Raw genomic sequence first — 26,630 nt, 5'->3', positions numbered from 1 at the left:
CTGATCAAAAATAACAACTCGGAATGTATTTGTTGGGGAAAAGAAGCATGAGATATGATACACTGACGTTACTTTTAACAGGTTTATTGAGGAGTGCTGTCTACTTTTGTCTTTGATACTTGTTTATTTCAGTTCTTTTCCAGTTACTCATGTTCCACTATTTAGTGATTTGTTTGAGATCTTTCTTCTTTTCATAATATAAACTCTCTGTGCTGTGAATCTCCCTAAAAGCATGACTTTCGATACATCCCACAACTTTGACTTATTGTTTTAACAATTTCATGTAATTCAGTTCAGTTGCTCAGTCATGTCCGATTCTTTGTGACCCCATGAACTGCAGCACTCCAGGCCTCCCTGTCCATCACCAGCTTCCAGAGTCCATCCAAACCCATGTGCATTCAGTCGGTAATGCTATCCAATCATCTCATCCTCTGTCATCCCCTTCTCCTCCTGCCCTCAAACTTTCCCAGCATCAGGGTCTTTTCAAATGAGTCAGCTCTTCACATCAGGTGGCCAAAGTATTGGAGTTTCAGCTTCAACATCAGCCCTTCCAATGAATACCCAGAACTGATCTCCTTTAGGATGGACTGGTTAGATCTCCTTGCGGTCCAAGGGACTCTCAAGAGTCTTCTCCAACATCACAGTTCAAAAGCATCAATTCTTTCTTTATAGTCCAACTTTCACATCCATACACAGCCACTGGAAAAACTATAGCCTTGACTAGATGGACCTTTGTTGACAGAGTAATGTCTCTGCTTTTTAATATGCTGTCTAGGTTGGTCATAACTTTCCTTTCAAGGACTAAGTGTCTTTTGATTTCATGGCTGCAGTTACCATCTGCAGTGATTTCGGAGCCCAGAAAAATAGAGTCAGCCACTGTTTCCACTGTTTCCCCATCTATTTGACATGAAGTGATGGGACCAGATACCATGATCTTGGTTTTCTGAATGTTGAGCTCTAAGCCAACTTTTTCTCTCTCGTCTTTCACTTTCATCAAGAAACTCCTTAGTTCTTCACTTTCTGCCATAAGGGTGGTGTCATCTGCATATCAGAGGTTATTGATATTTCTCCCGGCAATCTTGATTCCAGCTTGTGCTTCATCGAGCCCAATGTTTCTCATGATGCACTCTGCATATAAGTTAAATAAGCAGGGTGACAATATATAGCCCTGACGTACTCTTTTTCGATTTGGAACCAGTCTGTTGTTCCATGTCCAGTTCTAACTGTTGCTTCCTGACCTGCATGCAGGTTTCTCAAGAGGCAGGTCAGGGGGTCTGGTATTCCCATCTCTTTCAGAATTTTCCAGTTTCTTGTGATCCACATAGTCAAAGGCTTTGGCATAGTCAATAAAGCAGAAATAGATGTTTTTCTGGAACTCTCTTGCTTTTTTATTGATCCAGCGGATGTTGGCAATTTGATCTTTGGTTCCTCTGCCTTTTCTAAAACCAGCTTGAACATCAGGAATTTCATGATTCACGTATTGCTAAAGACTGGCTTGGAGAATTTTAAGCATTACTTTACTAGCGTGTGAGATGAGTGCGATTGTGTGATAGTTTGAGCATTCTTTGGCATTGCCTTTCTTTGGGATTGGAATGAAAACTGACCTTTTCCAGTCCTGTGGCCACTGCTGAATTTTCCAAATTTGCTGGCATACTGAGTGCAGCACTTTCACAGCATCATCTTTCAGGGTTTGAAATAGTTCAACTGGAATTCCATCACCTCCACTAGCTTTGTTTGTAGTGGTGCTTCCTAAGGCCCACTTGACCTCACATCTCATGATGTCTGGCTCTAGGTGAGTGATCACACAATCGTGGTTATCTGGGTCATGAAGCTCTTTTTTGTACAGTTCTTCCGTGTATTCTTGCCACCTCTTCTTAATGTCTTCTGCTTCTGTTAGGTCCAGACCATTTCTGTCCTTTATCGAGCCCATCTTGGCATGAAATGTTCCCTTGGAATCTCTAATTTTTTTGAAAAGATCTCTAGTCTTTCCCATTGTTATTTTCCTCTATTTCTTTGCATTGATCACTGAGGAAGGCTGTCTTATCTCTCCTTGCTATTCTTTGGAACTCTGCATTCAAATGTGTATATCTTTCCCTTTCTCCTTTGCTTCTGGCTTCCCTTCTTTTCACAGCTATTTGTAAGGCCTCACCAGACAGCCATTTTGGATTTTTGCATTTCTTTTTCTTGGGGATGGTCTTGATTCCTGTCTCCTGTACAAACCTTCACCCATAGTTCATCAGGCACTCTGTCTATCAGATCTAGTCCCTTAAATCTATTTCTCACTTCCACTGTATAGTCATAAGGGGTTTGATTTAGGTCATACCTGAATGGTCTATCATGGACATCACTAGATGGTTGACACTGAAATCAGATTGATTATATTCTTTGCAGCCAAAGATGGAGAAGCTCTATACAGTCAGCAAAAACAAGACTGGAAGCTGACTATGGCTCAGATCATGAACTCCTTATTGCCAAATTCATGTAGTTCTGACATTTCCTAATATCCCTTGTGACTTCCTCTTTAACCATTAATTAATTAGATGTTGGTTGAGAGTTTTGTTCAAGGCTTCTATAACCTTAGTGATTTTCTGTCAATTAACAGAGTAGTTTGGTAATCCCAGCTATAATTTCTTTTTATTCATTTCTCCTTGTAATTCTGTCAGTGTTTGCCCATATATTTAGAAGCTTTGTTATTAGGCACATAAATGTCTAGGAGTGTCCACCTTTTTAACATTAGGAGACAACCCTCTGTGCATTAAAACTGTGTGTGATATTAGCAGAGGAGCTTAAGTGTTCTTTTGATTAATGTTAGAATTTTTAATTTTCTTTCATCTCTTTGCATCTTTAAAGTGCGTGTTTTTTTGGCGTTAGTGTATTATTGGCTTATTTTCTTCCAGTCTAACAGTTTTTGCCTTTTTTCCCCCACATGTCTAGTTAAGGTGCTCAATCTTCACTTTCTTCAAGACAAAGAATAAAATTAGAGTAACTGTTTTAATACTGCTGTCTACTAATTCAACCATCTATGTCATTTCTGGCTATTTTTTTTATTCTTCTTTCTCCTCACTATTAATTTTATTTTCTTGCCAGTTATCATGCTTAATTGGACCCCAGACATTGTGAATCTTAATTTGGAGGATGCTAGATACCTTTGTGTTCCCCCAAATATTTTTTGGATGTGGTTAAATTTCTTGGGACAGTTTGATCCTTACAGATACTACTTTTTAAGACTTCATGAAGAGGAAGTCAAGTTGGAACCTCAGGTGAGCTTTTATGTAGCTCATTTATTTGTGAGTTTGTGGATCTGATGCTCTGAATTCTGTCCACTGAGCCATGAAGGTGTCTGTTCTCACTGTTGGGAGCAGGTATTTTGCTCAGCCCTGAGAGTGTCTGGGCACTTTTGCCTCTAATCCCTTAATAATTCTTCCATTAGCCTTGGTCATTTGCTTACATACATGCACTAGTAAGCACTCACCTGTGTTCAGGAGGGGCTCTGCAGGTCTCTGGAGCCCTGGCTCCCTTGTAAACTTCAGCCTTCCTGACATCTGGGTTCTCATCTCTGCCTCCTCAACTCAGGAAGACCATCAGTTTTACCCTGGGTTTCCACTCCCTGCACCTGGGATCCCTTCCCTCTCCAGAGAATCTGCTGGGAAGGTTTTAAGGACTCTCACTTGATTCCTGTCCCTCAGAATCATGATCTGACAATGACTGATGCCCAAGGCTTGGAAAGTCATTTAAAACAATAACAAATATTGACTTTTTTTTTTTCAAACTTCATTAAACATTGAAACTCCAACTTAGCCAAAGAAATATTATAGTGAAATTATTTTTTAATTTAAATTAATAAAATGAACAGTGAGTGACTAAGAGTTTAGAATTGTTTTCTAGGGTCACTTTAATTAAGTTTTGTTAACCATCCCTCATTGTGTTTAACATACTATTTAACTTTTGGAACAGGGTGTATTATCCTTGTTACATGGTCATCATGTGTTAGACAGTAAACAGAGCAGCATTTGGCATAGGACAGAGGTCATTTTGGTCAGTTCTTGAGTGGTTGCTGGCATCTTTGCTCTCATCAACATGATACTCTGCAAGGGCTGGTAGTAAAGTTTATTTCAGTGTCTTTTTCTTTATCTTATAGAAATACTGAGACACTTGCAAGCAGCTGAACATCCATTTGCTGAGTGTAAAGTTTACTTTTGAGAAGAATAAAGATGATCATAAAAATTGTATATCTGCTTATGTCATTATTGGGAGAATCTGGGATCCACCATGTGGTGGGAGTGTATGTAAATTTACCTGAGAAAATTCATGTACATGCAAGTTTCTGTTCAGTAATTCAGTGATAATTGAAAAGTTCACCTGGTGTTATTACTTATTGCTATGCTTGTTTTGTATGTCAATCACTTATGCTTAATTTTTAGCTGTGGATATTACCAGGCATATTCTTCCATGATTGCTTCTCAGCTTGACTCCCAGGCTCTCTGATCTCAATTTTAACTTTTTGGCCATTTTTCCATTTTGTGTAATAATTAACCCCCTTCTCCCATTAACTTTGGTATTTCAGAAGATTTATGTCTGCCCCCCAGTTATTTTTCTTTTATATCTGCTCCATTGTTACTCTCTAAATTAGAGAGGAAACTTAGCATTTTTCTGGTCCTTCCCTCTGTTCTTGCTAACTCTAGTGTTCATTCATGTAGTTGCTGAAGAGAGAATGACAAGACACTCACGTTCACAACTAAAGTTACTCTCCCACATCCGTGGCCTTCATGGCCTCTGTTCCTGGGTCACCATCATAAATTCCTCTTGTGGCTGTTTCTTCCTCAGTAGTTCACTCTTAGCTCCTTGGTCCTAGATGTACAGTCATTTATATCTAGATTGATGCCTGTGCTGTTTGGGGTCGTAAAGGTCCAACTGCTCATAGATACAGGTTAGTGAAATGAAGACAACTTCTCCTTTAAAGATATACACTGTGAAAGATCAACCAGAAAAATTAAAGACCATGAACTCATCCCAGGGGTCACCAGACCATACGTGCTTCCTTGCATTCCCCACAGTTATTTCACACAGCATCATTTTGCAACAAGCATTTTTGTGTTCTTATCTCTTACAGACTTATAATGTCTTAAAACCGCTATTAAAAATCTTTTGAAAATCCAGCCCCTAGATTTCAAATCCACCTGCCAACTGGTCTTTTTTCTTGTGTTAACTTTGTTACCCAGTCCCGCCTAATCCCTTTCTCCCATCCTGCAAATTTACCTGACAGCTTGAAATATATTTTTTAAAAGCTGTGTAACAATTTTGCCTTCAGTTTTACATGAGGAAACATCATTATGCTCCCCAATCCTTATATTTCTGTTACTATATTAAACAAAGCTGTACTGAGAACATGGCTGATTTAATGGCATTTTATCATTTTTCTTGCTTTTTGCAATGACAGCAGTTTATTGTAGTTTACTGTAGTGCTGAAGAGCAGAAATTCTGGACCCATCATGAGCAAACCCTATCACCAGTGCTCGCCAGCTGTGTGGCCATGAGAAGGTTGCTTAACCTTTTTGTGCTGCAGTATCTTCCTCTATGAAAGGGGATAATAATGGTACTTGCTTCATATATACTGTTAATATATGTAAACCACTTAAAACAATGTCTAGTGCATCACATGTGCTGTGCGTAACTGATTGTTATTAAAATAGAGCAAGAAAAAGGAAGAATTAACATGGCTAAAAAGTGGGGTGTCTTTTCCTTTTGCTTCCCCTTTTAATGACTGTGTTCTTACTTTAATTACAACACTGACTCTAGCAGACTTTTTCTGGTTTCATTGTTTCTGAAATTGGTATTTATCAGAACCCCTGCATACTTTTAAATTTGTATGATTTCTCTAAGTCCACATGGTGCTTTACAACTGGGAAAGTAAATTTGAAATGGCTAATATATCTATTGAGCGCTTACTCTGTTCCATGTGTCCTGCTAGCTATTGATTCTGCTTTACATCATATATGTGTCCTAACACACCCATTACTAGGTTTTGTTTTTCATTCCTCTCATCAAGACGTAGAGACTGAGACTTTGTCCAACCTTATAGGTGTGTTTCTGGAGTAGAAACGTGCATTTTTCTGACACCAATTCCCATAACCCACCATGCTGGGTTCTTTTCTATAGCCATTTGCCAGAACTGCACCCTTTGTTTAAAAATAATCTTTCTGTATTAATTTGGCCAAACCTTACCGCTTTCCACCTTAAAGTCTACTTAAAATTCAACTCCTCTCTGAGTTCTTCTCATCCAGATCCTGTAAATTTTCAGGAATAATAAAATATTTTCACAGCATGCCCCCCACACTGTTGTTCATCATGTGGACAAGGAGAGTTGGCAGTGGATGACATTAAATGATTGCTCCCCCTAACTGAGGATCCCTCCTTGCTCTTGGTGCATATCTGCTTTCTCTGCGCCTTCTTGCCCCACCAAACGGCCATGGCTCAGAGAGTCGGTCCAGAGAGTAAATGGCAGGTTTCAAGACTTGAACATCTGACTTCTAAAAGTGTTCCTGAATATGAGTATTATCAGGTGGTTCAAATCCTTCCCAAAGGTCGCAGGAGGGAGTTCAGGGCAAACAATCTGTGGACAAACACATCACATACCGTTGGTTTTTATTTCCAGGGTTGTGTGTCAGGTGGGTATTTGGGGTTTTATTTCCTTAAGTTCCAGTGAGACTCCTGGAAAGATAAGAGTGTAAACAAATTGTCTGACATACACACTGGCGGACCCAGTTTCCACATGAACACACCTAATGAAATTTCATTAATTGTGCACATCCTGCTAAAAATGTTGCTGTGCCTGATGAATTGAAGGCTTCTGTTCACCAGCCTTTTATCCTGTTTCATGATGAATATAAATACTGTATTTTTAGTTGTAAGTTTCCATGTGTCTTCTGAAAAGGGATTTGATATGGCATCCATTTAATGATTGAAATGCTTGGGTCTAAGGCTTAATGTGAGAGCCTCACGAAGTCACTGACTTGTGACCATTTGTACTCGGCAAAGCAGAAGTATCGTAGAGGGGATTTCCATGAGTGTAATTGGAATGACAGCCTAGGTTTCAGGCCGTGGGTGTGCAGACTTGGCTCCATGGGGTCTGATGGATGGAAGCCTGCCCCAAGAGGAAAGAGCTGTGCCCAGGGTTCCTTTCAGCATTCTTTCACATCGGCAAGTGTCTGCACCAGGTACCCCTTCCCTCCACCCTAGTAGGAATGCCTTTCTTAAAGCATCTGCAAGAGGGTGCACATGACTTCAAGGAATGATTAAAGCAAACTAAATGGAGAGTCCCAGTCAGCTCAGTAACATTTACTAAATACTTAATGTGTCCTCATTGCTCTGGGAGACACCAGAGACATTTGGTATCTTCAGGGAAACTGGCTTAAAAATTAGTTCAAATGAAATTGGCAGGAATGACAACAGAGTTGAATTTATTTATTTTAAATTAGTTTTTCCCAGCCGCTGGATTTTCATATCTTGGCATTGTCTGCATGTCTGAGTTGTATATCTTGGTGTAGACCTATTATAATTTGTGTCCATTTTTCACAATTTAAGATATTTTTGTAATGTTTTAATGAAACGACTGATGCTTTTGTAATGTTATGGGTATGTTTTCATTTCTGTGTTTGTTTGCAACTAGAAGTAAATGTTTTAAATCATCCTTAATAATTTCTATTCACTCGTTGACACCATTCACATTAAAATGTGAATACTTTTTTCCTAAAATAAGATCGATTGAAATCAAAATTCTCATTCTGAACAAGGGAAAAAAATGCCAAAAGCATTCATATTCATATATCTCCCTAAACCCTCTTTCCTTTTCTCTCTCCATTGATGATACAGTTTCAGCCAGCCCAGGTCTCACGACTGTCTCTGATTGTAACAACCCTAGCTTAGGCTGGCTGACAGATATCCCAGGGCATAAAATAAAGTGATTCTCCAAGATAGAATTGGAAATTTTCTGCCTTTGAAAGTCAAAGACAAATTCCAAAGAGTTAAAATTGTTTTTTAAACAACATTTTAAAAATAGACTTATTGCCTTTGGAATAGTGGATGTAGGCTTAAAAACAGAATTTCTTTTTTATAAAAGACAACAAAGATGGTTATAGGTTATACTGAGTTATTTTCTATTATGTTATCAAACAGGTTTTTGTAGGCTATTTTCAGAAATTATTTTCTAAAAACTAGAGGTGTGCAAACTTTGACTACATAAGTAGTAATTTCACAAACATGTCAATAACATTAAACATTTAAACTATGACATTTGCAAGTGTTTCTATATAGCTTAGTTCATATGTATTTAAATTATATAAAATAAAATTAATCTTTGAAATAACTGAAATTTCATCCCCATTTACTGGGAAAGATCTGTTTATCTCTCAGCTTAAAAACAAATAAAAAAGAAAAACTTCTCTGTATTTTATATATATAGCAAAGTATGCTCCTATACTAATGAAAAAAAAAAAGGATACAGAAATAGAACAGTTTTGTTCATTTGGAAATGCTTTTTTATTTGTAAATCATTTCTTTTAAATAGTAGGATCCTTTGCTTATTTGAATTCTACATCATAGCAGCTAATTTACAGATATTTACAGATGATATGCTAAATATAACCAGAAATATGGCAACAATAGCCAACAATTCTCCACTTTGTCTATTCAGTCAAGTTCAAAATTGCATTCTGTGACTATGAAACAGCATCATGTCCATGTGGTTGGAAGGCAGCTGAATTAAACAGAGAGTGCTGTCAGTGTGAACAGGGAGGAGGCCAGGCAAGACCGGAACCAGGGCTGCCTTGTTGAAACGCAGATGAAGACAGTGCCTGCTTTGTCAGAGCCTACACCTGAAACTTTGTTGTGAGTCAGATGCTCTAAATGCATAGAGCCTTACAGATGGCCTGGAATATAGCAGTGTTTCTGAAAGTCTGACAGATTAGCGAATGAGGTTTTTAATTTATTCTTTAATTCAGTTATTTATCCATCAAACATTGATTGAACATTTATTACTGGTGTGTGTCAGGCAGTGCTGGTCTGGGGGAATAAGGAAAAATATCCATTCATGTGCTTCCATTACCACTTTTTCAGCTATCCATATTCTGCTTTATTATCTAATTGCTAATTCTATAGGCCTGTAGAATCTCATTATTAGGAAAATAATCTAGATGTCATATAGAACACTGAATCTAAGCAGAACTGTATTTTCCCGCTTAACAGAATCCACTTAATTATATTATATATGTGTGTGTGTGTGTGTATGTGTGTGTGTATATGTGTGTGTGTGTGTATATATATATGTATATATATGTATATACCCACACACATATTTAGGAGAAGGAAATGACAACCCACTCCAGTATTCTTGCCTGGAGAATACCAGGGACAGAGGAGTCTGGTACAGTCCATGGGGTTGCACAGAATTAGACACAACTGAGTGTGCATGCACACACATGTATTTTTACAGGAGAACAAAACTGTAGATTTTATACAACATGAATCCATTTTGCTACTTGCACTTTAGGCAAAATTAAGATAGCTAGATTTGCTAACTTAAGTAATTCAAATGAGGTCTATGTTTTGTGATATAGACTGATGTCAGTAGAAAATCTTCTTTTAACTTATGTTTCTTTCTCTTTTTTTTCCTTCCCAATAGTTTTACCCAGCCACACATGTGGAAATCCTGGCGAAATCCTGAAGGGAGTCCTCCACGGAACACGATTCAACATAGGAGACAAGATCCGATACAGCTGTCTCTCTGGCTACGTCTTGGAGGGCCACGCCATCCTGACCTGCATCGTCAGCCCCGGGAATGGGGCCTCCTGGGACTTCCCAGCCCCGTTCTGTAGAGGTAAGTGCCCGGGTGGGGCGGGCATGATGCGCTCGCACCTGGATTGAGCAAGTGGCTTTGGAACTGACTTCGGAAAAATTTCCACTTAGCAAAAGCAAGATACGTCATGCTGGGTCTTTCCATGTCAGTTTGTTCTGTTCCCAATAGAGATATTATAAGTTACCTAAGAAACTACGTTGTTGTTCATTTGCTAAGTCAGGTTTGACTCTCTGAGACCGCATGGACTGATGTCAGGCTTCCCTGTCCGACACTGTCTCCTAGAGTTTGCTCAAACTTATGTCCATTGGGTCGGTGATACCATCCAACTGTCTAATCTCTGTCGCCCCCTTCTCTTCCTGCCTTCAATCTTTCCCAGCATCACTGTCTTTTCCAATGACAGTTCTTTGCATCAGGTGACCAAGTATTGGAGTTGTAGCACCAGTCCTTCCATTGAATATTTAGGGTTGATTTCCTTTAGGATTGACTGGTGGACTCTCAGGAGTCTTCTCCAACACCACAGTTCAAAAGCATCAGTTCTCTGGTGCTCAGCCCTCTTTATGGTCCAGCTCTCACACCTGTACATGACTATTGGAAAAATCATAACTTTGACTATATGGATCTTTGTCAGAAAAGTGAGATCTTTGCTTTTTAATATGCTCTCTAGGTTTGTCATAGCTTTCCTTCCAAGGAGCAGCTGTCTTTTAATTTCATGGCTGCAGTCACTGTCTGGAGTGATTTTGAATCCCCCCAAAATAAAATTTGTCCCTTCCATGAAGTGATGGTACTGGATACCATGATGCCATTTAGTTTTTTGAATGTTGAGGGGTTTTTAAATTTTTTTTTAATTTTTTAAAATATAAATTTATCTATTTTAATTGGAGGTTAATTACTTTACAATATTGTATTGGTTTTGCCATACATCAACATGAATCTGCCAAAGGTATACACGTGTTCCCCATCCTGAACCCCCTTCCCTCCTCCCTCCCTGTACCATCCCTCTGGTTTTAAGCCAGACTTTTTACTCTCCTTTTTTTGCCCTCATCAAGAAAACACCGTGACTGGACCCTATAAAGTCTAACAAATACAGATGCGTTCTTTAAATACCAAGTTTTCTTCATCCTATTTCTGAAATTCTGTGGAATTCTGCATATTTTTATTACTTATCCTCATAGCATTCTAGGATTTAGTACACACATTTTTTTTTTTGGTCTTCTTTGAAGTTCATTTTTTAATCTTTTTCTCATTAAGAATGGCAGATGTTCCTTGATAATTAAATTATATCACAGAAAGGCTCTTTCAACACTTTGGTATTTGGAGACAGACCATAAAGGAATGCTCTCATCCAAGTGTTCCTCCTCACAGTTTGGTGCAAGGTTGGACTCAGTTTCTTTGCAGAAACCTTTGATTTTCAGCCTTTTCTGTGATGTTATTTTTGTGATCCAGTAACTTTAGGAGAGAACATACTTTCACTCTTAGGTTTTGACTTTTTTAAGAAAAACTCACCTTATGATGTCAAAAATAATAGTGGAGCTTACATTTGTATGTGTGCTCACCTGTGTCTGACTCTTTGCAATCCCTCGGACAGTAGCCCACCTAACTTGCATTTATTGATGTCTTAATGTAATTCAGAAAGCTTTTGGAGTGTTTTACCTGAATCATATCACTGAATTCTCATAAGACCTCAGTGAAATAATGAATGTTCATGCTCATTTCACAGATGAAGGAGCACGATTTTAATTTTCCAAAGTTTCCAAAGTTAGTACATGATGAGTTAAAACTTGAATTCATGACTGCCTTTTCAAAATTGAAGTGTGTTTGATATTAAATATTGTGTTAGTTTCCAGTGTACAGCAAAGGGATTCAGTTATATCCACTTGTATATATCTATATATTTTTATTGTTTTTCCATTATAGTTTATTACAAGAACCATGTCTGACTTTTAATCCATGTACGTAAGCAGGCAGAGTCACAGCCTTAAGTCATCATATAAAGTGTACTGTTTCCATCAGTATGTTTATGTTTTAGTGTATGTTATTTAATGAATACTTTTGTCTGTTTTAATAAACTTATTTATTTTAATTGGAGGATAATTTCTTTACAGTATTGTGGTGGTCTCTGCCATTCATTGACACAAATCACCCATGGGTGCACATGTGTCCCCCCATCCTGAAACCCCCTCCCCACCCCATCCTTCTGGGTTGTCCCAGAGCACCAACACTGAGTGCCCTGCTTCATGCATTGAACTTGGACTGGTCAACTATTTTACATATGGTAATATACATATTTCAAGGTTATTCTCTCAAATCATCCCACCCTTGCCATCTCCCATGTAATCCAAAAGTCTGTTCTTTATATCTGTGTCTCTTTTGCTGCCTTACATATAGGATCATTGTTACCATCTTTCTAAATTCCACATATATATGCATTAATATACTGTATTGGTGTTTCTCTTTCTGACTTACTTCACTCTGTATGAAAGGCTCCAGTTTCATCTACTGCTCTAGAACTGACTCAAATGCATTCTTTTTTATCGCTGAGTGAAATTCCATAATGAATACTTTTCTATTTTTTTCATTATCTCTGTAAAGTGTGGCAATCTCATGAAATGTTTCTGATGTTAATTGTCTTAGGAATAGCATATTGGGGCTTCCCTGGTGGCTCCATCATAAAGAATCTGCATGCAAATGCAGGAGACGGGGGTTTGACCCCTGAGTGGGGAAGATCTCCTGGAGAAGGAAATAACAACCCAGTCCAGTGTTCTTGCCTGGATAATCCCATGGGCAGAGGAGCCTGGTGGGTCACAAAGAGTCGGACACGACTGAGCAACTAAACAAGTGGCTACTACTGCTGCTACTATTACTGCTACTGATACCAGTATTATTACTAGTGCTGTCTCAATAACTACAGCTGCTCACCGGTACGTGGCAGTTCCTTACTGTGAGCGAGGCATTCTTCTCTCCTGTTTAATCTTCATGGTAGGTATTTTATTAAAGAATCATCTTACAAATAAGGCACCTAAGGGTTAGATGAGAAAATAACTTGTTCAAGATATTCCAGCTGATAGTGGTTGGGATTCAGATACACCATGTTCAAACCACCGCTGTTTGCTAGAGAAATTCCTGTCATGGGCATCTTACACCTCATCCATCATTCTTCCTGAAATGCTTATTTCTTTGCATGTTCCTCAGGTCTGTTATCTCTCACTTCTTTTTTTCCCATGCTGCTATTATTTTCTATCCTCTGTTGTCAAAGATGATGCCCTTAAAATCCAGAATCTCCACCCTCGTCTTTTCATTGATTTCCCTCAACTCAGTGACCCCATTTGAGGACGCTGCCACGTGGGTATCCTAAATGTACACTTTCTTCTTTCTGTCTCCCCTTGTGTCTCTGAAATTCCCACTAACTCTGTGAAACATTAGAATCACTCTGTTTTCCCCTGCTCACCACTCTTCTTCTATTAGACTTTCATGCATCACCATCCCTCTCCAACTTTCCCTTTCCAGGCATTTTTTTCCTTCTCACCCAGACCTGCTTCATGTTGGTTAAATGACTCCATGTCTAGAATGCCTGCCTCCACCCTGCATTCTCCTCCTTAATTCCACTTCCCACCCCCAACACACACACACACACACACACACAAAAAAAAAAAAAAAAAAAACACTTCTTCACCATCACCCGTTCCTCTCTCGGTCAGACCACCACAGTGACTCAGTAACAGCTGAGTGAAACCTCTTCAAAGACCTGCCCTGATGCTACCTTCCCTTGGCTTAACTGACTTGTCCACTTTCATCTCTTAGTGTTCCATTTGTTCAGTCGCACAGTCATGTCTGATTCTTTGCAACCCCTTGGACTGCAGCACGCCAGACGTCCCTGTCCTTCACTACCTCCTGGAATTTGCTTGTTAGTGTCCGAGACACAGATATTATGCTTTGTCCTCCATCACATGATGCTTTGCTTGGGTTGACTCCCCCAAGGCCAGTTGTGTGTATCTCCCAAGAGCTGCATTCCCCTCAGCCCACTTGCCATCCCCCTATGGTGACGCGGGAAACCAGCAAATGCTACCGAGCAAGGTTTCTTCCCAAAGAGTCCCTTACCAGCTCACCACTGGAAATCCAAACGTTCACTTTTCCTGTTACAAAGTTTTCCCTTTCATCTCCCTTAGGGCCATAAACCTTACTTAGTTGTTAAGTTCACACTTGAGTCCAAACTTTAGTCAGTTTTTAAAACCATTACAACCCGTTTTTAAATTGCTGTAAGAAAACACAAGTCCTTTGTCTTTAGCATTTATTTCATTGGTATATTATATTTTAATCTATATCTTAAGAGTATTTCCTCAAAGAGTTTTTTAATATACATTTATTTATTTTTATTTTTAAATATACATTTATTTATTTTTATTTTTTAATATAAATTTATTTTAATTGGAGGCTAATTACTTTACAATATTGTATTGGTTTTGCCATACATCAGCATGAATCTGCCACAGAGGGGGGTTCAGGATGAGGAACACTTGTATACCTCAATGAGTTTTTAACCTGCCAGGAGATCATTTACAGTCATAAAAACTGTGACTATATCTTGACTTTCTCTGGTGCCTTAAAAGTTACCCTAATCCATAGCCACTTGCCCTTAATGCTGTATTTAACCCCCTATCCCAACATCTAGTTGATGAATAGAAATGTGCTAGGTACCCGATGAGGAGTTATTATAGACAAGAAAATGAAAAAGTAAATGTTAACAGCAGTTATGCCAGTTTCCATTTTCCTCATATCTCCCAAGCATTTCCTTCTTAATTGGAGGGTCTTTACTAATTTCACAACTTGTAAACCTCAGAAAGTTAAAGTTGATATAACATTCAGCTCATAATATTGTCCTATCTTGTCATCAATTTATTAAATCCCAACTCTATCACAGTGCTTTTTAAATGATCAATCTCTTCTGTATCATAGATTATTAATGCTTAAATTTTGCTTTTCTCAACGCTTGGGGTCATAACATTTCAAAGGGAATTAAGTTTGATATAATTATTTTATGAAACAAATCTGAAAGATGCAACACAGTTTGTCATTGATGTTGGATACCTAGATCTTAAAAAAAAATCAGTGATCTGATTCTTATAAATATTTAGATGTGGCATATCTGGAAAAGATTAATTTCAGCAATGTGGACTTAGATAATTTTCAAAAATAAAATTAGCATAATTTCTGCTTCCCCAACATTCTGGTTATTTTGTTCCAGAAATTGCTTGAGAAGTCGTCTTAATAGTGCTACTAACAGTACCAGCAAATCTCTGCAGTGAACATTGCTAGTGTTGAAAATTTTACATTATAGCTCCAAGTGGCAGCATTTAACCTGAACAATGGCACTTAAACGTGTGTATCTTTTCTAGAGTCACATGGTGCTCTTTAGAGAAAAAGGATATAACCATGTATTATATAGTAAAGTGAATGCATGATGAAGTGGGAGGCCAGCCAGATCTACTTAAAGCCTATCCCCTTCAACAGGAGAGCAGCATCAAACTGACTTCTTTCAAGGATGAGGACTTGGACCGTCTCCTTCTGGAGATGCCATGTTTCCATCTTCTTCATTTGTCCTTGAGTTTGCACCTAAATGTCTATATCTTTTCTAATCTCCCCTCATTATTGGTTATTGTCTCAATTGTCTCTTCTAGTCTTTACAAAGATGTCCTGTTTCTGTATGTGCAGTTATATATATTTAGATGAGAAACATAAAAGAGTTTGAAAAGAAAAAAAAAGGAAAACTAGATACATTCAATAATGCATATTCTCAGCTCAGGCAGGGGCTTGCAGCCATTCAACTTGACATGCCTACCCAAGAAAAACTCCAGCTCCTCAGCATTTAGATGCTCCGCTCATGGCTCAGATGGTAAAGAATCTGCCTGAAATGTGGGAGACCCAGGTTCAATCCATGGGTTGGGAAGATCCTTTGGAGAAGGAAATACCAATCCACTCCAGTATTCTTGCCTGGAGAATTCCACAAACAGATGGGCCTGGCAGGCTGCAGTCCATGGGATCACAAAGAGTCAGACACAACTAAGTGACTAACACTTTCTTTCTTCAGTATTTAGGTCAGTGCAGTTTGCTAGAAATATAACGTGATCCAAAAGTGAGAGCCAACTATGTAATCAAAACTTCCTAATAACTACATTGATAAAGTAAAAAAAAAAAAAAATCTGGTGTTTTTAATTTTAAAAATGTACTTTTTTAACCCAACATGGCCCACTTATGATCATTTCAATATGTAATCAGTATAAAATATTAATGAAGTAGTTTGCACTTTTTTTCCATACTAGTCTTCAAAACCTAGCATGTAATTCACAGTTACAGCATTTCTCAAGGTGAAATAACCACATTTCAAGTTCTCATTAGCTATGTATGCTAGTATCTCCTGTTTCAGAGGGCTTGGACATAGCAAGCAGAGGACTTTTAGTTTTCTTTTTTTCCTTCCACAGCAGTTGCTAATGTATGCAGAGTCCTGGTGCTATGCGTACGTTTTACTCATGATGTAGGTTTCAGTAGACAGTGGTAGTTTCATGACAAGGACTCACAAGAAAAAGGGTCTGAAATATATGAATCTATGCCATTGTCTGATTGGGATTCTTCCTTTTAGCTTCTTAGCAGTTACTGAGACAGATTTGAGCTGAATAGCAGCAGATGGGAGAAGTCTATTTTCACAATTACTTTTAGGCAGAAGATAAGGGTGAGCCTAGTTCTGCATTAATCCAAACAGGTTTCTCAAAAAAAAACAAACCCTCATTTCAGACGTTGTCTTACTTTGGGAAGAAATGGCACTGGGATCTAACGAACGAAGATTATGGAAAACTTTGCAGGTGAGACTAATTAGCTATTGGAGTAAGCAGAGAATTCAAAACAGTTTTGTGCATGTGTGGCCCAAGATATATAAAGAATAAAATTAAGAGAACTCTAGGGAGAAAACAAACTATTAACAGGTTCAGTTCTGAAAGATAGCGGTTACAATCTATGTTATTATAAGTACATTGGATTCCTGTACCACATGTCTTTCCCATGTGTAAATTACTACATATACTACAGTAAGATATTCACACAATAACCTAGCTCCAGAGACCACATACCCAATCTCTACACAGTAATGTCAATAGACAAGCAAAGATTTTGGAAAGATGATATTCTCAGCATTAGTATGAAGATGAAATGGCATATGCAAAACAGCCTGCAAAGTCTTTAAACTGTAAAGAAGGTAAATGGAATGTAGATGATAAAGCATGAAGTTTATGGGCTGTGTGGTGTTAGTTTTCTCTCTGTCCTCAGTTTTCCTCCCTGTAGAATAGTTCCTGTTTCCTAGGTCTGTTGGAAAGGTGAAATGAAATATTCCATACAAAATCCTTAAAGAGACATCAACACAGTGAAATTCTATACGTATTGCCTGTTATAATTACCATCTCAATCTTCTCCCCCTTCCAATCTTGAAAGCAAATTCAGATTTCAGTGATTGGAGACAAATCACAAGAAAAAAATTTGAAAATAAATTCATATAAATTATATGATGCTAAATTGTCTTAATGCTACTGGCTCTTAAGCAAATTTTTTTTTTTTATGCTTTATTGGAGTTCTTTAGAATAGAAAACAGAGACTACCAGGCTGATTTAAGAAGAGAAAATGAATAGAAACTCAGAAAAGGAGTGAGCGCCTACTGAAGAGTGAGTCTGTATCAGGACAGGCCATTGTGTTTCACATGTCACTATGAGGATTGCAGTGATGAGACAAAAATCACATATACAGCATGCATGGAGATATATACGAGTATATAAATAGCATGATGGTATCAAAGATATAGATATAACAATAGTCAGATGGAGATTATCTCTAGATTCATTTATCTTAGTGAAGTGAAAGTGAAGTCATTCAGTCGTGTCTGACTCTTTGTGACCCCATGGGCTGTAACCTACCAGGCTCCTCTGTCCATGGGATTTTCCAGGCAATATTACTGGAGTGGGTTGCCATTTCCTTCTCCAGGGGATCTTCCCGACCCAGGGATTGAGCACAGGTCTCCCATATTGTGGACAGACGCTTTACCATCTGAGCCACCAGGGAAGTCATTTTTCTTAAGAGTCTAATAAATCAGGATCAAAGTATTTTTAATAAGGTTTGACAGAAAACAGCAAAATTCTGTAAAGCAATTATCCTTCAATAAAAAATAAATTAATTAAAAAAGAAGACAAGTCACTTCAGTCATGTCTGACTTTTTGTGACCCCATGGACTGTAAGCCACTAGCCTTCTCTATCCATGGGATTCTCCAGGCAGGAATACTTGAGTGGTTGCCATGCTTTCTTCCGGGGAATCTTCCCAACCCAGGGATAAAACCCATGTCTCCTCCATCTCCCGCATGGACAGGTGGGCTATTTACCACTAGTGCTGCCTGGGAAGCCCCAGAGGAATACATGGGCTAGCATCAATTATCAAATGGTAAGACATTTCTGCTTGGTCATTCAAAATGTAGATTTTTATGAAAAAGATGGGATAACAGTTAAACCTATATCAGTAATTGAACATCAGGTATCATTCACATGCTTTACAAATATCTTTGTATTTTATGTTCACCATGACCCCGGCTTCCCTGGTGTCTCATATGGTAAAGAATCTGCCGGCAATGCAGGAGAACTGGGTTCGATCCCTGGGTTCGATCCCTGGGTAGGGATGATCCCCTGGAGAAGGGAATGGCAACCCTCTCCAGTATTCTTGCCTGGAATCCCATGGACAGAGGATCACAAAGAGTCAGACATGACTGAGCAACTAACATTTTCACTTTCTTTCATATCCCTGCAAGTTAGGTGTTCTCGTTGGACTTGTTCTTCATGCAAAGAGTTTGGGGCACAGAGGCATGAGGTCACACAGCAGTAAGTGGGAGAGGCTGAACTGTGACCTGGGATCTTATTCCATCAGTCCCTGCAATGCTCGGCCTGTTTCTTTTAATTTAAAAGAAAGAATAAAATAGGTTTCTTTAAAGAAGAGACCTATGTTTTCATTGGAGCACAAATTTTTGAAATGGGATGGAGCAAACAGATATTTTCCTCCTGACGAATTATTCCTCGAGCCTCGAGGAGCCTGGGAAGGGAGGGGAGAACGTGGCCCCTGCTCCAGGGAAAGCTGTGTGCGACCCGGTTTTCTCCTTGGGGAGGGACGTTGCTGGGCCCCGCACCCTCCCGCTTCTCCTCCTACTCCTTGTGCGGTGCGGGTGGAGGTGTCTGGCCGGCCTGCAGGCCCCTCAGGGATTACGAACCTCAGAGGAGAAGCAGAAAGGCGGGCGGACGGCAGCAGGGCGGCTGTGGCGGCTTTCTGTGAGCTCGGTGGGGTGACACCAGCCACACCCTTGGGGCTCTCAGAAGAACTCGATGCACCAGCGCAGCTCAGGGGAGCTTCACACCCACAGAGGGATGCTTGGCTGGAGGACCTTTCTCCTATTTTACTCTGAAGGCTAGATGTGATTGGCTACAGCTGTTTCTTTATAGAGTCGGTCAGTCTTGGAGAAAAGGAGGCAGGCAGGGGTCCGCTCCCAGCCAGATAGTCCTCCTCTTGGAAAAGGCTCTCTTTGCATTCGGTTAATCCTCTCTCCCTTCTCTCCACTGCAGCCCTAAATCCCCCCTCTCCCCCCAACTTGTCCTCCCAGGAATATGTTTAGGGGCAGAAAGGTGAGGCCTGAAGGATGCTGCTGGGCACCGGGCTCCCGGTACCTGCAGCCAGGGGTTCTCTGGCTCCAGGTGAAGTGGACTTAGACACTTGAGGCAGGAAACGAACCACCTGACCCGTAGGTGATGGATCATCCTTCCCTCCTTATCCTTCCATTTTCAGCCAGCAGAGTCTTTTCACCCACTAAGAATTATTTCAAGAAAAGCCACAGGGAAGTGTAGGCATGGCTCAACACTTTATGTAGACCACACCTCTGTGGCAGGTGTTGTGTTAGGAACTTGGCGTGCATTAGTTGATATTATCCTGTCTGGAAGTGTTCAGGTTTCATATTAATCCCCAGAACTTGCAGGTAAGGAACCTAAGCCTGTGCAATGTGAGGGGTGCTGTCCAGAGTTGCAGAGACAGTGGGTGCAAAGGCGGGTCTCACACAGCACCTCCTGCTTGGGGCAGTTAAGGACAGGTCTGTTTGCTTTTTCTCTTTTGCTCTATTGAGAAGCATGACCTGAAACCACTGAAAAATAACTGTAAATGAATTATCATCAGGGTCTATAGCTATTTACTCACTGAAGCTGTCACTTTGTCTCTCTGTCTCAACACGTGCATTTAAGATAAATATTCACTGAAAAGTGTCAAAACCCATTGTTACTGCTACGTGATAGCTTGAAAGAGTACAGGATGTGGCAGCTGTTTTGCTTGTTTTAGAGAGTTGATGGATTTTATCCGTTTCAGGACAGTTGTATTTCCTTGGAACAAAGAATGATAGCAAGCAGAGATGCCACCAAATAAAGTGCCAGGAGAAGTCTTATCAATACCCTTAATAAAACATGCTAAATAATGGATGCCATGTTTCATTTAAAGTTGCCTAAAGCTGCAAATTTCTTTCTTTCTTCTTTTTATTTTGATACAGGATACAGGATGCTTGGGGCTGGTGCACTGGGATGACCCAGAGAGATGATATAGGGAGAGAGGTGGGAGGGGCGTTCAGGATTGGGAACTCATGTACACCCGTGGCGGATTCATGTCAATGTATGGCAAAACCAATACAGTATTGTAAAGTAAAATAAAAAATAAATAAATTAAAAAAAATAACTTTTAATGAAAAAATGTATAAATTTATTTATTTTAATTGGAGGTTAATTACTTTACAATATTGTATTGGTTTTGCCATACATCAACATGAATCCGCCACAGGTATACATGTGTTCCCCATCCTGAACCCCTCTCCCTCCTCCCTCCCCGTACCACCCCTCTGGGTCGTCTCAGTGCACCAGCCCAGGTTCGATGCATGACACTGGATGCTTGGGGCTGGTGCACATTTCTTTAATTGATAAGCCTTACATAATGTGACTGGAAATGACAATATTTCACTTGCCAGTGCCTTATGAAATGTCACTCAAGGTTTTTAATTGCAGACATTGTGCCACTAGTGGTGATGGGGAAGAGAAACTCTGGGAGAAGATACAGCAGGAGGGAAGCGGGGAGGGAGAGAAGTCATGCTTTTTTGTGGGTGTCAAACTCTGTGATATTTAAAACACAGCCGTGTTTTTATCAGTTATGTTACAGAGGTAACATTGTAAAAATGAATCTTAAATGATTAATCATGTCAGGAGCAAGCATTGCAAAATAAGGTTGCATGGGATAGTCTTCATTTAAGAAACATAGCTCTGTATTAAGTGTGGACATATTTGGGGAGTTTAGTTTTCAGCACTTATCTATGTATACCAGGTAATAAACAACTCTAAGTCTTACCAATTGTTTTTAAATGTTGAAAATATATGTTAGTGTTATTATAGTAAATCTGGTGTGCATGCTTTGCATTTCACAAGGCTACGAAGCTTTCTGATAAGCACTTTTTTTTTAACATTGTCTCACTGAATACAATCTAACATTTTAAAGCATAATTGTAAGTGCCTCTATACCAGTTATTTTGAGGCTCAGATTGCAGTGTTTTTCCAAGATTTTTTCACATGTAAATACCATCTTAGGTTTTAGGACTGAAGCTGTCTAGTGACCAAATTAATATTTGTCCAAGGAAATGACATTCCTTGTGATGGGCAGTGATGGATGTGTTTATTAGCAAGGACCCTTTGCTAGTAAATTTGTATATTTTTTCATTAAAAGTTATTTTTTAAATTAATTTATTTTTTATTTTACTTTACAGTACTGTATTGGTTTTGCCGTACATTGACATGAATCTGCCACGGGTGTACATGAGTTCCCAATCCTGAATGCCCCTCCCACCTCTCTCCCTATATCATCTCTCTGGGTCATCCCAGTGCACCAGCCCCAAGCATCCTGTATCCTGTATCAAAATAAAAAAAGAAAGAAAGAAAGAAATTTGCAGCTTTAGGCAACTTTAAATGAAACATAGCATCCATGTTTTTCTTACTAGCTGAGACATCCTGGACAAGCTGTTTGCAAAGCCTCTGCCTATGAATCTGTTGAATTGGATTCATGCTCCCTTTTTTTTTTTTTTAATTTAATATAGTTGATTCACAATGTTGTGTTAGTTTCAGGTGTACAACAAAGTGATTCAGTGTGGAATATGTGCATGTGTGTGTGTGTGTCTAGATTAATACAATTAATGCTTTAAATCTCATGAAACTGGTAAAGATTAAATGGGATGCTGGAAGTACTCAGCACCAATAATAGCCATTATTATTGAAATCATTATTACTGACAAGCTAGAATGGAACAAAGGTAGAAACCAAAGGAAAGCGGTTCATCCTCTGAAACTCTCAGAGGCTAAAGTCGTAGAACATAGTACATTTTGGTTTTCTTTTTAAGATTGGTATTAAGACATAAACATTTCAGTCTTAATTGACAGCATTTCCTTCTCAATATCCTCAATATTATACAAATTAATAGTTCTCTCTCTCCCCATAATTGAGCATAATGAGTGTTTCCAGTGTTTGCTTCTACACATAATGCTATAATTAGTGTCTCTGTATATATAGCATTGCCTTTGTTTCTTCTGTTTAATTATTTCCTAAGGAAAGAATTCTCGGGATGTTATTTATGCTTTGCAAACTTGCTGAACAAATTTCCATGCCACACGTATTTTTACTACAATTACTCTTGGATTTGATGTTAGCATTTCCTTTTAATTTGCTGGGGATTTAATAGCATGAAAATGATGCCCCGAAGTTGGGTTTTTAAATTTTTTTTTATTTCCAGTAGACTATCTCTGCTGTCTATTTGTGTTTGTTCATTTAAGAAACATTTATGCAGGACAGACAAGATGTCAGATATATTTAACAGTCAGGTCAGTAGACTCTTTCTGTCAAGGGCCATAAAGTAAATGTTTCATGTATTTCAAGCCATATGGTCTGTGTTTCAGCTACTGTAGTCAGTAATTTTAGAGCAGAAGTCTCCAGTGACTACCTAAACAAACAGGCATGACTGTTTCTACATGCAGCCTGGGGTCTATTTACAATAATCGATACCAGGCTGTATGCAGCCCATAAACTGTAGTCTGTTTACATAAGTTCTTCACTGGGGCTACAAAGGGAACAAAACAAGAAAAGCCCCAACTGCTATACCTTCGTGGGGAGAAGTGAAAGTCAGTCAGCCTCGTGCCCAAGTCTTTGTGACCCCATGGACTAGAATTCTCCAGGCCAGAATACTGCAGTGGGTAGTCCCCTTCTCCAGGGGATCTTCCTAACCCAGGGATCGAACCCAGGTCTCCTGCATTGCAGGCAGATTCTTTACCAGCTGAGCCACAAGGGAAGCCCTCATGGGTAGAGGTCGAACACATAAATCAAAACAAAAATAAGTAAAAAACGAATCGATATGTCACACACCCAGTTGTAATAATTGTTTACTTAAGTGTTGACAGACACATTCACTGAGACAGTGACCTCTGATTGAGCTGTGGTGACTACTGCTTGGGTGGCCTAAGATAGTCCTGGTGTTAGCACTGGAGGTCGCTTGTCCTGGGAAACCACTATGCTTGGCCAACACAGCAATATTTGGACCCCTCGTGGGGGTGAGAGATTAAACGACATGAGCATGTTGAGAGCATGGTCGAGATCAAGGAAACAGCCAGGACTTTGATCCTGAGCAATCACAGGGTGAGTGAAGAGCAATGCAGAAGCCGGTGTGGCTGGAGGGGACTGGAGAGTGGCATGGCTGTGGGAGAAAAGGTCAGAGGGGATGGATGCTGAGAGGTTCTGGGGCCCTGGGGCCATCATACAGAGCACTATGGGCAGACAGCAGATGGTTTTGATGAGAGAAGCAGCATCGTTGCATCTTGAATTTAAGAGACTCACTCTGCTGCTCTTTTGAGCCAAGAATGTGTGGTGGGAAGGGTGGAATGGGGGAGCCTGTTTGGAAACCACTCCAGTCTTCAAGGCGAGAGATGATGCTATTTTGGGAGGTAGTAGGAGCAGTGGGCCTTCCCCGGTGGCTCAGACGGTAGAGAGTCCACCTGCTAATGCAGGAGATGTGGGTTTGATCTTTGGGTCAGGAAGATCCCCTGGAGAAAAGAACGGCTACACACTCCAGTGTTCTTGCCTGGAGAATTCCATGGGCAGAAGAGCCTGGAGGGCTACAGTCCATGGGGTTGCAAAGAGTCAGACTTGACGAGTGACTCATCACTTTCACAACACAGCAGTAGTGGAGGTTGCAAGATGCATTTGGATTCAGAATACAGATTAGAAAGGTCAGCTTCTCAAGGAGACTTCTCTGAGAACTTCTTGGTTACCAGGTTCCCTCCTGCCTCTGGCTCAGGGCATTTTTTATCCTCTCATTCTGATTATTTAGCATTACATTAAAAAAAAAAAAAGCTTATAGACTTCATGTTTTTTTCCTTATAAAATCTTTATTTAGCTCATGTTGATGTACACTTCATTTTTTTAGAGCAGTTTTAAGATTATAGAAATCTTGAGCAGGAAATAGCATTCCTGTATATGAGTTCTTCTGTCTCCCTGCAAAGTCTTTCCTATTATTAATATCTTACAATAGTATGGTACTTTCATTACAACTGATGAAATCATGTCAATGTATTTTGACAAATGCATAATGCCATTTACCCACCATTGCAGTGTTGTGTAGAATGGGCCCACTGCCTTTACAATCCTTTGTGCTCCAGCTGTTCATTTCTCTCTCCACCCTAACCGCTTGGTGACCTCTGATCTTTTTACTGTCTATTGTAGCTTTTCAGAGTGTCATGTAGTTGAAGTCGTACAACATGTAGGCGCCTCTCTCTTCACAGTATGCATTCAAGGCTGTTGTGTCTCTTCATACTTCGGCAGTTCATTTCCTCATATCTCTGAATATTATTTGTTATTTAGTCACTGAATCATGTCCAACTCTTTGCAACTCCATCTTAGTTCAGCCGACCAGGCTCTTCTGTCCATGGGATTTGTACAGGCAAGAATACTGGAGTGGGTTACCATTTCCTTCTTCAGTTTATTTCTGAATAATATCCCATTATATATGCAACAGAAATGGTAACCCATTTCAGTATTCTTGTCTGGAGAATCCCATAGAAAGAGGAACCTGGTAGGCAAAGTCCATGGTGTTGCAAAGCGTCAGATATGACTGAGCAACTCACACTTTCACTTTCAAGCTATTGAAGGACATTTTGGTCGCTTCCAGTTTTCATCAGTTATGAATAAAGCTGTTAGAAGAAGCAAAAAATCAAGCAAAAGAATACAGCTTAAAGAAATTGCTGGTAGCATTTTATGACACAGTGGTTGCAGAACATGAGAGAAACAGGAGAGTCATGTATAATGCCAGTTTTTTCTAAGCCACTGGAAGAATGGGCTTCCCACTTACTGAAATAGAGAAGACCGTGGAATTTGACTTGGAAAAATAAACTTTAAGAATATGATCTGGGAACTAGTAGATCTGGACTGCTATTTAGACATCCATTTGGATATGCCAAGTTGACAGTTGGATACATAAAAGTGAAATTCAAGAAAGATCTGAAATCAACCTTCAAGCTAGAGAACTGTCAACATATGTACACTATTTAAATCCATAGAACTGAGCCTACATGAGACTATCCAGGTAGTAAATTAAGTTAGGAAGAAAAGAGGTCCAAATACTGAATCCCAGACACTTTTCTAAGGATTGAGAGATGAAATCAAAATAATAAGGGGACCAAGAAAGCATGTCCTTAAGGTTAGAGGCAGCCATGGCATTGGTATATAAGGAACTAGTGAGCAAAATCATATGTACACATTGTAAAAGTGTCATTTTTTGATGCTATACTGTACCCACGTAAGATGTAATCATTGGTGGAAAGTGGAAGGAGGGTACACAGGATCAGTCTGTACTATGATTACAACTTCTTGTGAATTTGCAATTATTTCAAGATATAAGAATTTTACAAGTCTATTGACAAAAACGTACTTGAAGGAAGATGAAGTGGATAACTGTGGGATGTTGTTGAGAGTTTGTATGAGAAGAGAACTGAGAACTGACCCTTGGATTTAATTGTGTGGCTGACGTGAGATGGGCAGTTCTTGTGGACCAATGAGGACAAAATCCTGACTCATGTGGATTCAGTTGAGGATGAGAAAAAACTTAAGATTGCAATTATAGACATTTTAAGCTGTGTTTCTGGGAAAGGGATTTTAATAAATAAAGCTAAAGGTAGATATGGATTCTGGAAATAGATGTGGAAACAAAAGTTCAGTTCAGTTGCTCAGTCGTGTCCAACTCTTTGTAACCCCATGGATCACAGCACGCCAGGCCTCCCTGTCCACCACCAACTCCCGGAGTTTATCCAAACTCATGTCCATCAAGTCGGTGATCCCATACAACCATCTCATCCTCTGTCATCCCCTTCTCCTCCTGCCCTCAATCTTTCCCAGCATCAGAGTCTTTTCTCTTTTTTTTTAATTTAAATTTATTTATTTTAACTGGAGGTTAATTACTTTACAATACTATATTGGTTTTGCCATACATCTACATGAATCCACCACAGGTATACACGTGTTCCCCATCCTGAACCCCTCTCCCTCCTCCCTCCCCGTACCATCCCTCTGGGTCATCCCAATGCATCAGCCCCAAGCATCCATTATCATATATCGAACCTGGACTGGCAGTTCGTTTCACATGTGATATTATACATGTTTCAAT

At 39.4% G+C, this 26,630-nt stretch overlaps 1 protein-coding gene across 1 annotated transcript in view; it reads left to right on the top strand.

The window, feature by feature from the left end:
* CSMD1 (CUB and Sushi multiple domains 1) overlaps positions 1-26,630 on the top strand; it is a 2,078,553-nt gene that overhangs the window by 992,949 nt on the left and 1,058,974 nt on the right. The window contains exon 4 of the mRNA XM_040243208.1: positions 9,677-9,871. Coding sequence (XP_040099142.1) covers positions 9,677-9,871 — 195 coding nt within the window. The remainder of the gene's footprint in view (positions 1-9,676; positions 9,872-26,630) is intronic.

The sequence above is a fragment of the Oryx dammah genome, unplaced genomic scaffold (assembly GCF_014754425.2).
Source record: "Oryx dammah isolate SB20612 unplaced genomic scaffold, SCBI_Odam_1.1 HiC_scaffold_7, whole genome shotgun sequence".
Classification (NCBI taxonomy): domain Eukaryota; kingdom Metazoa; phylum Chordata; class Mammalia; order Artiodactyla; family Bovidae; genus Oryx; species Oryx dammah.
The sequence above is the reverse complement of the archived record's forward strand: the minus strand, read 5'-3'. Positions and strand labels throughout refer to the sequence as shown.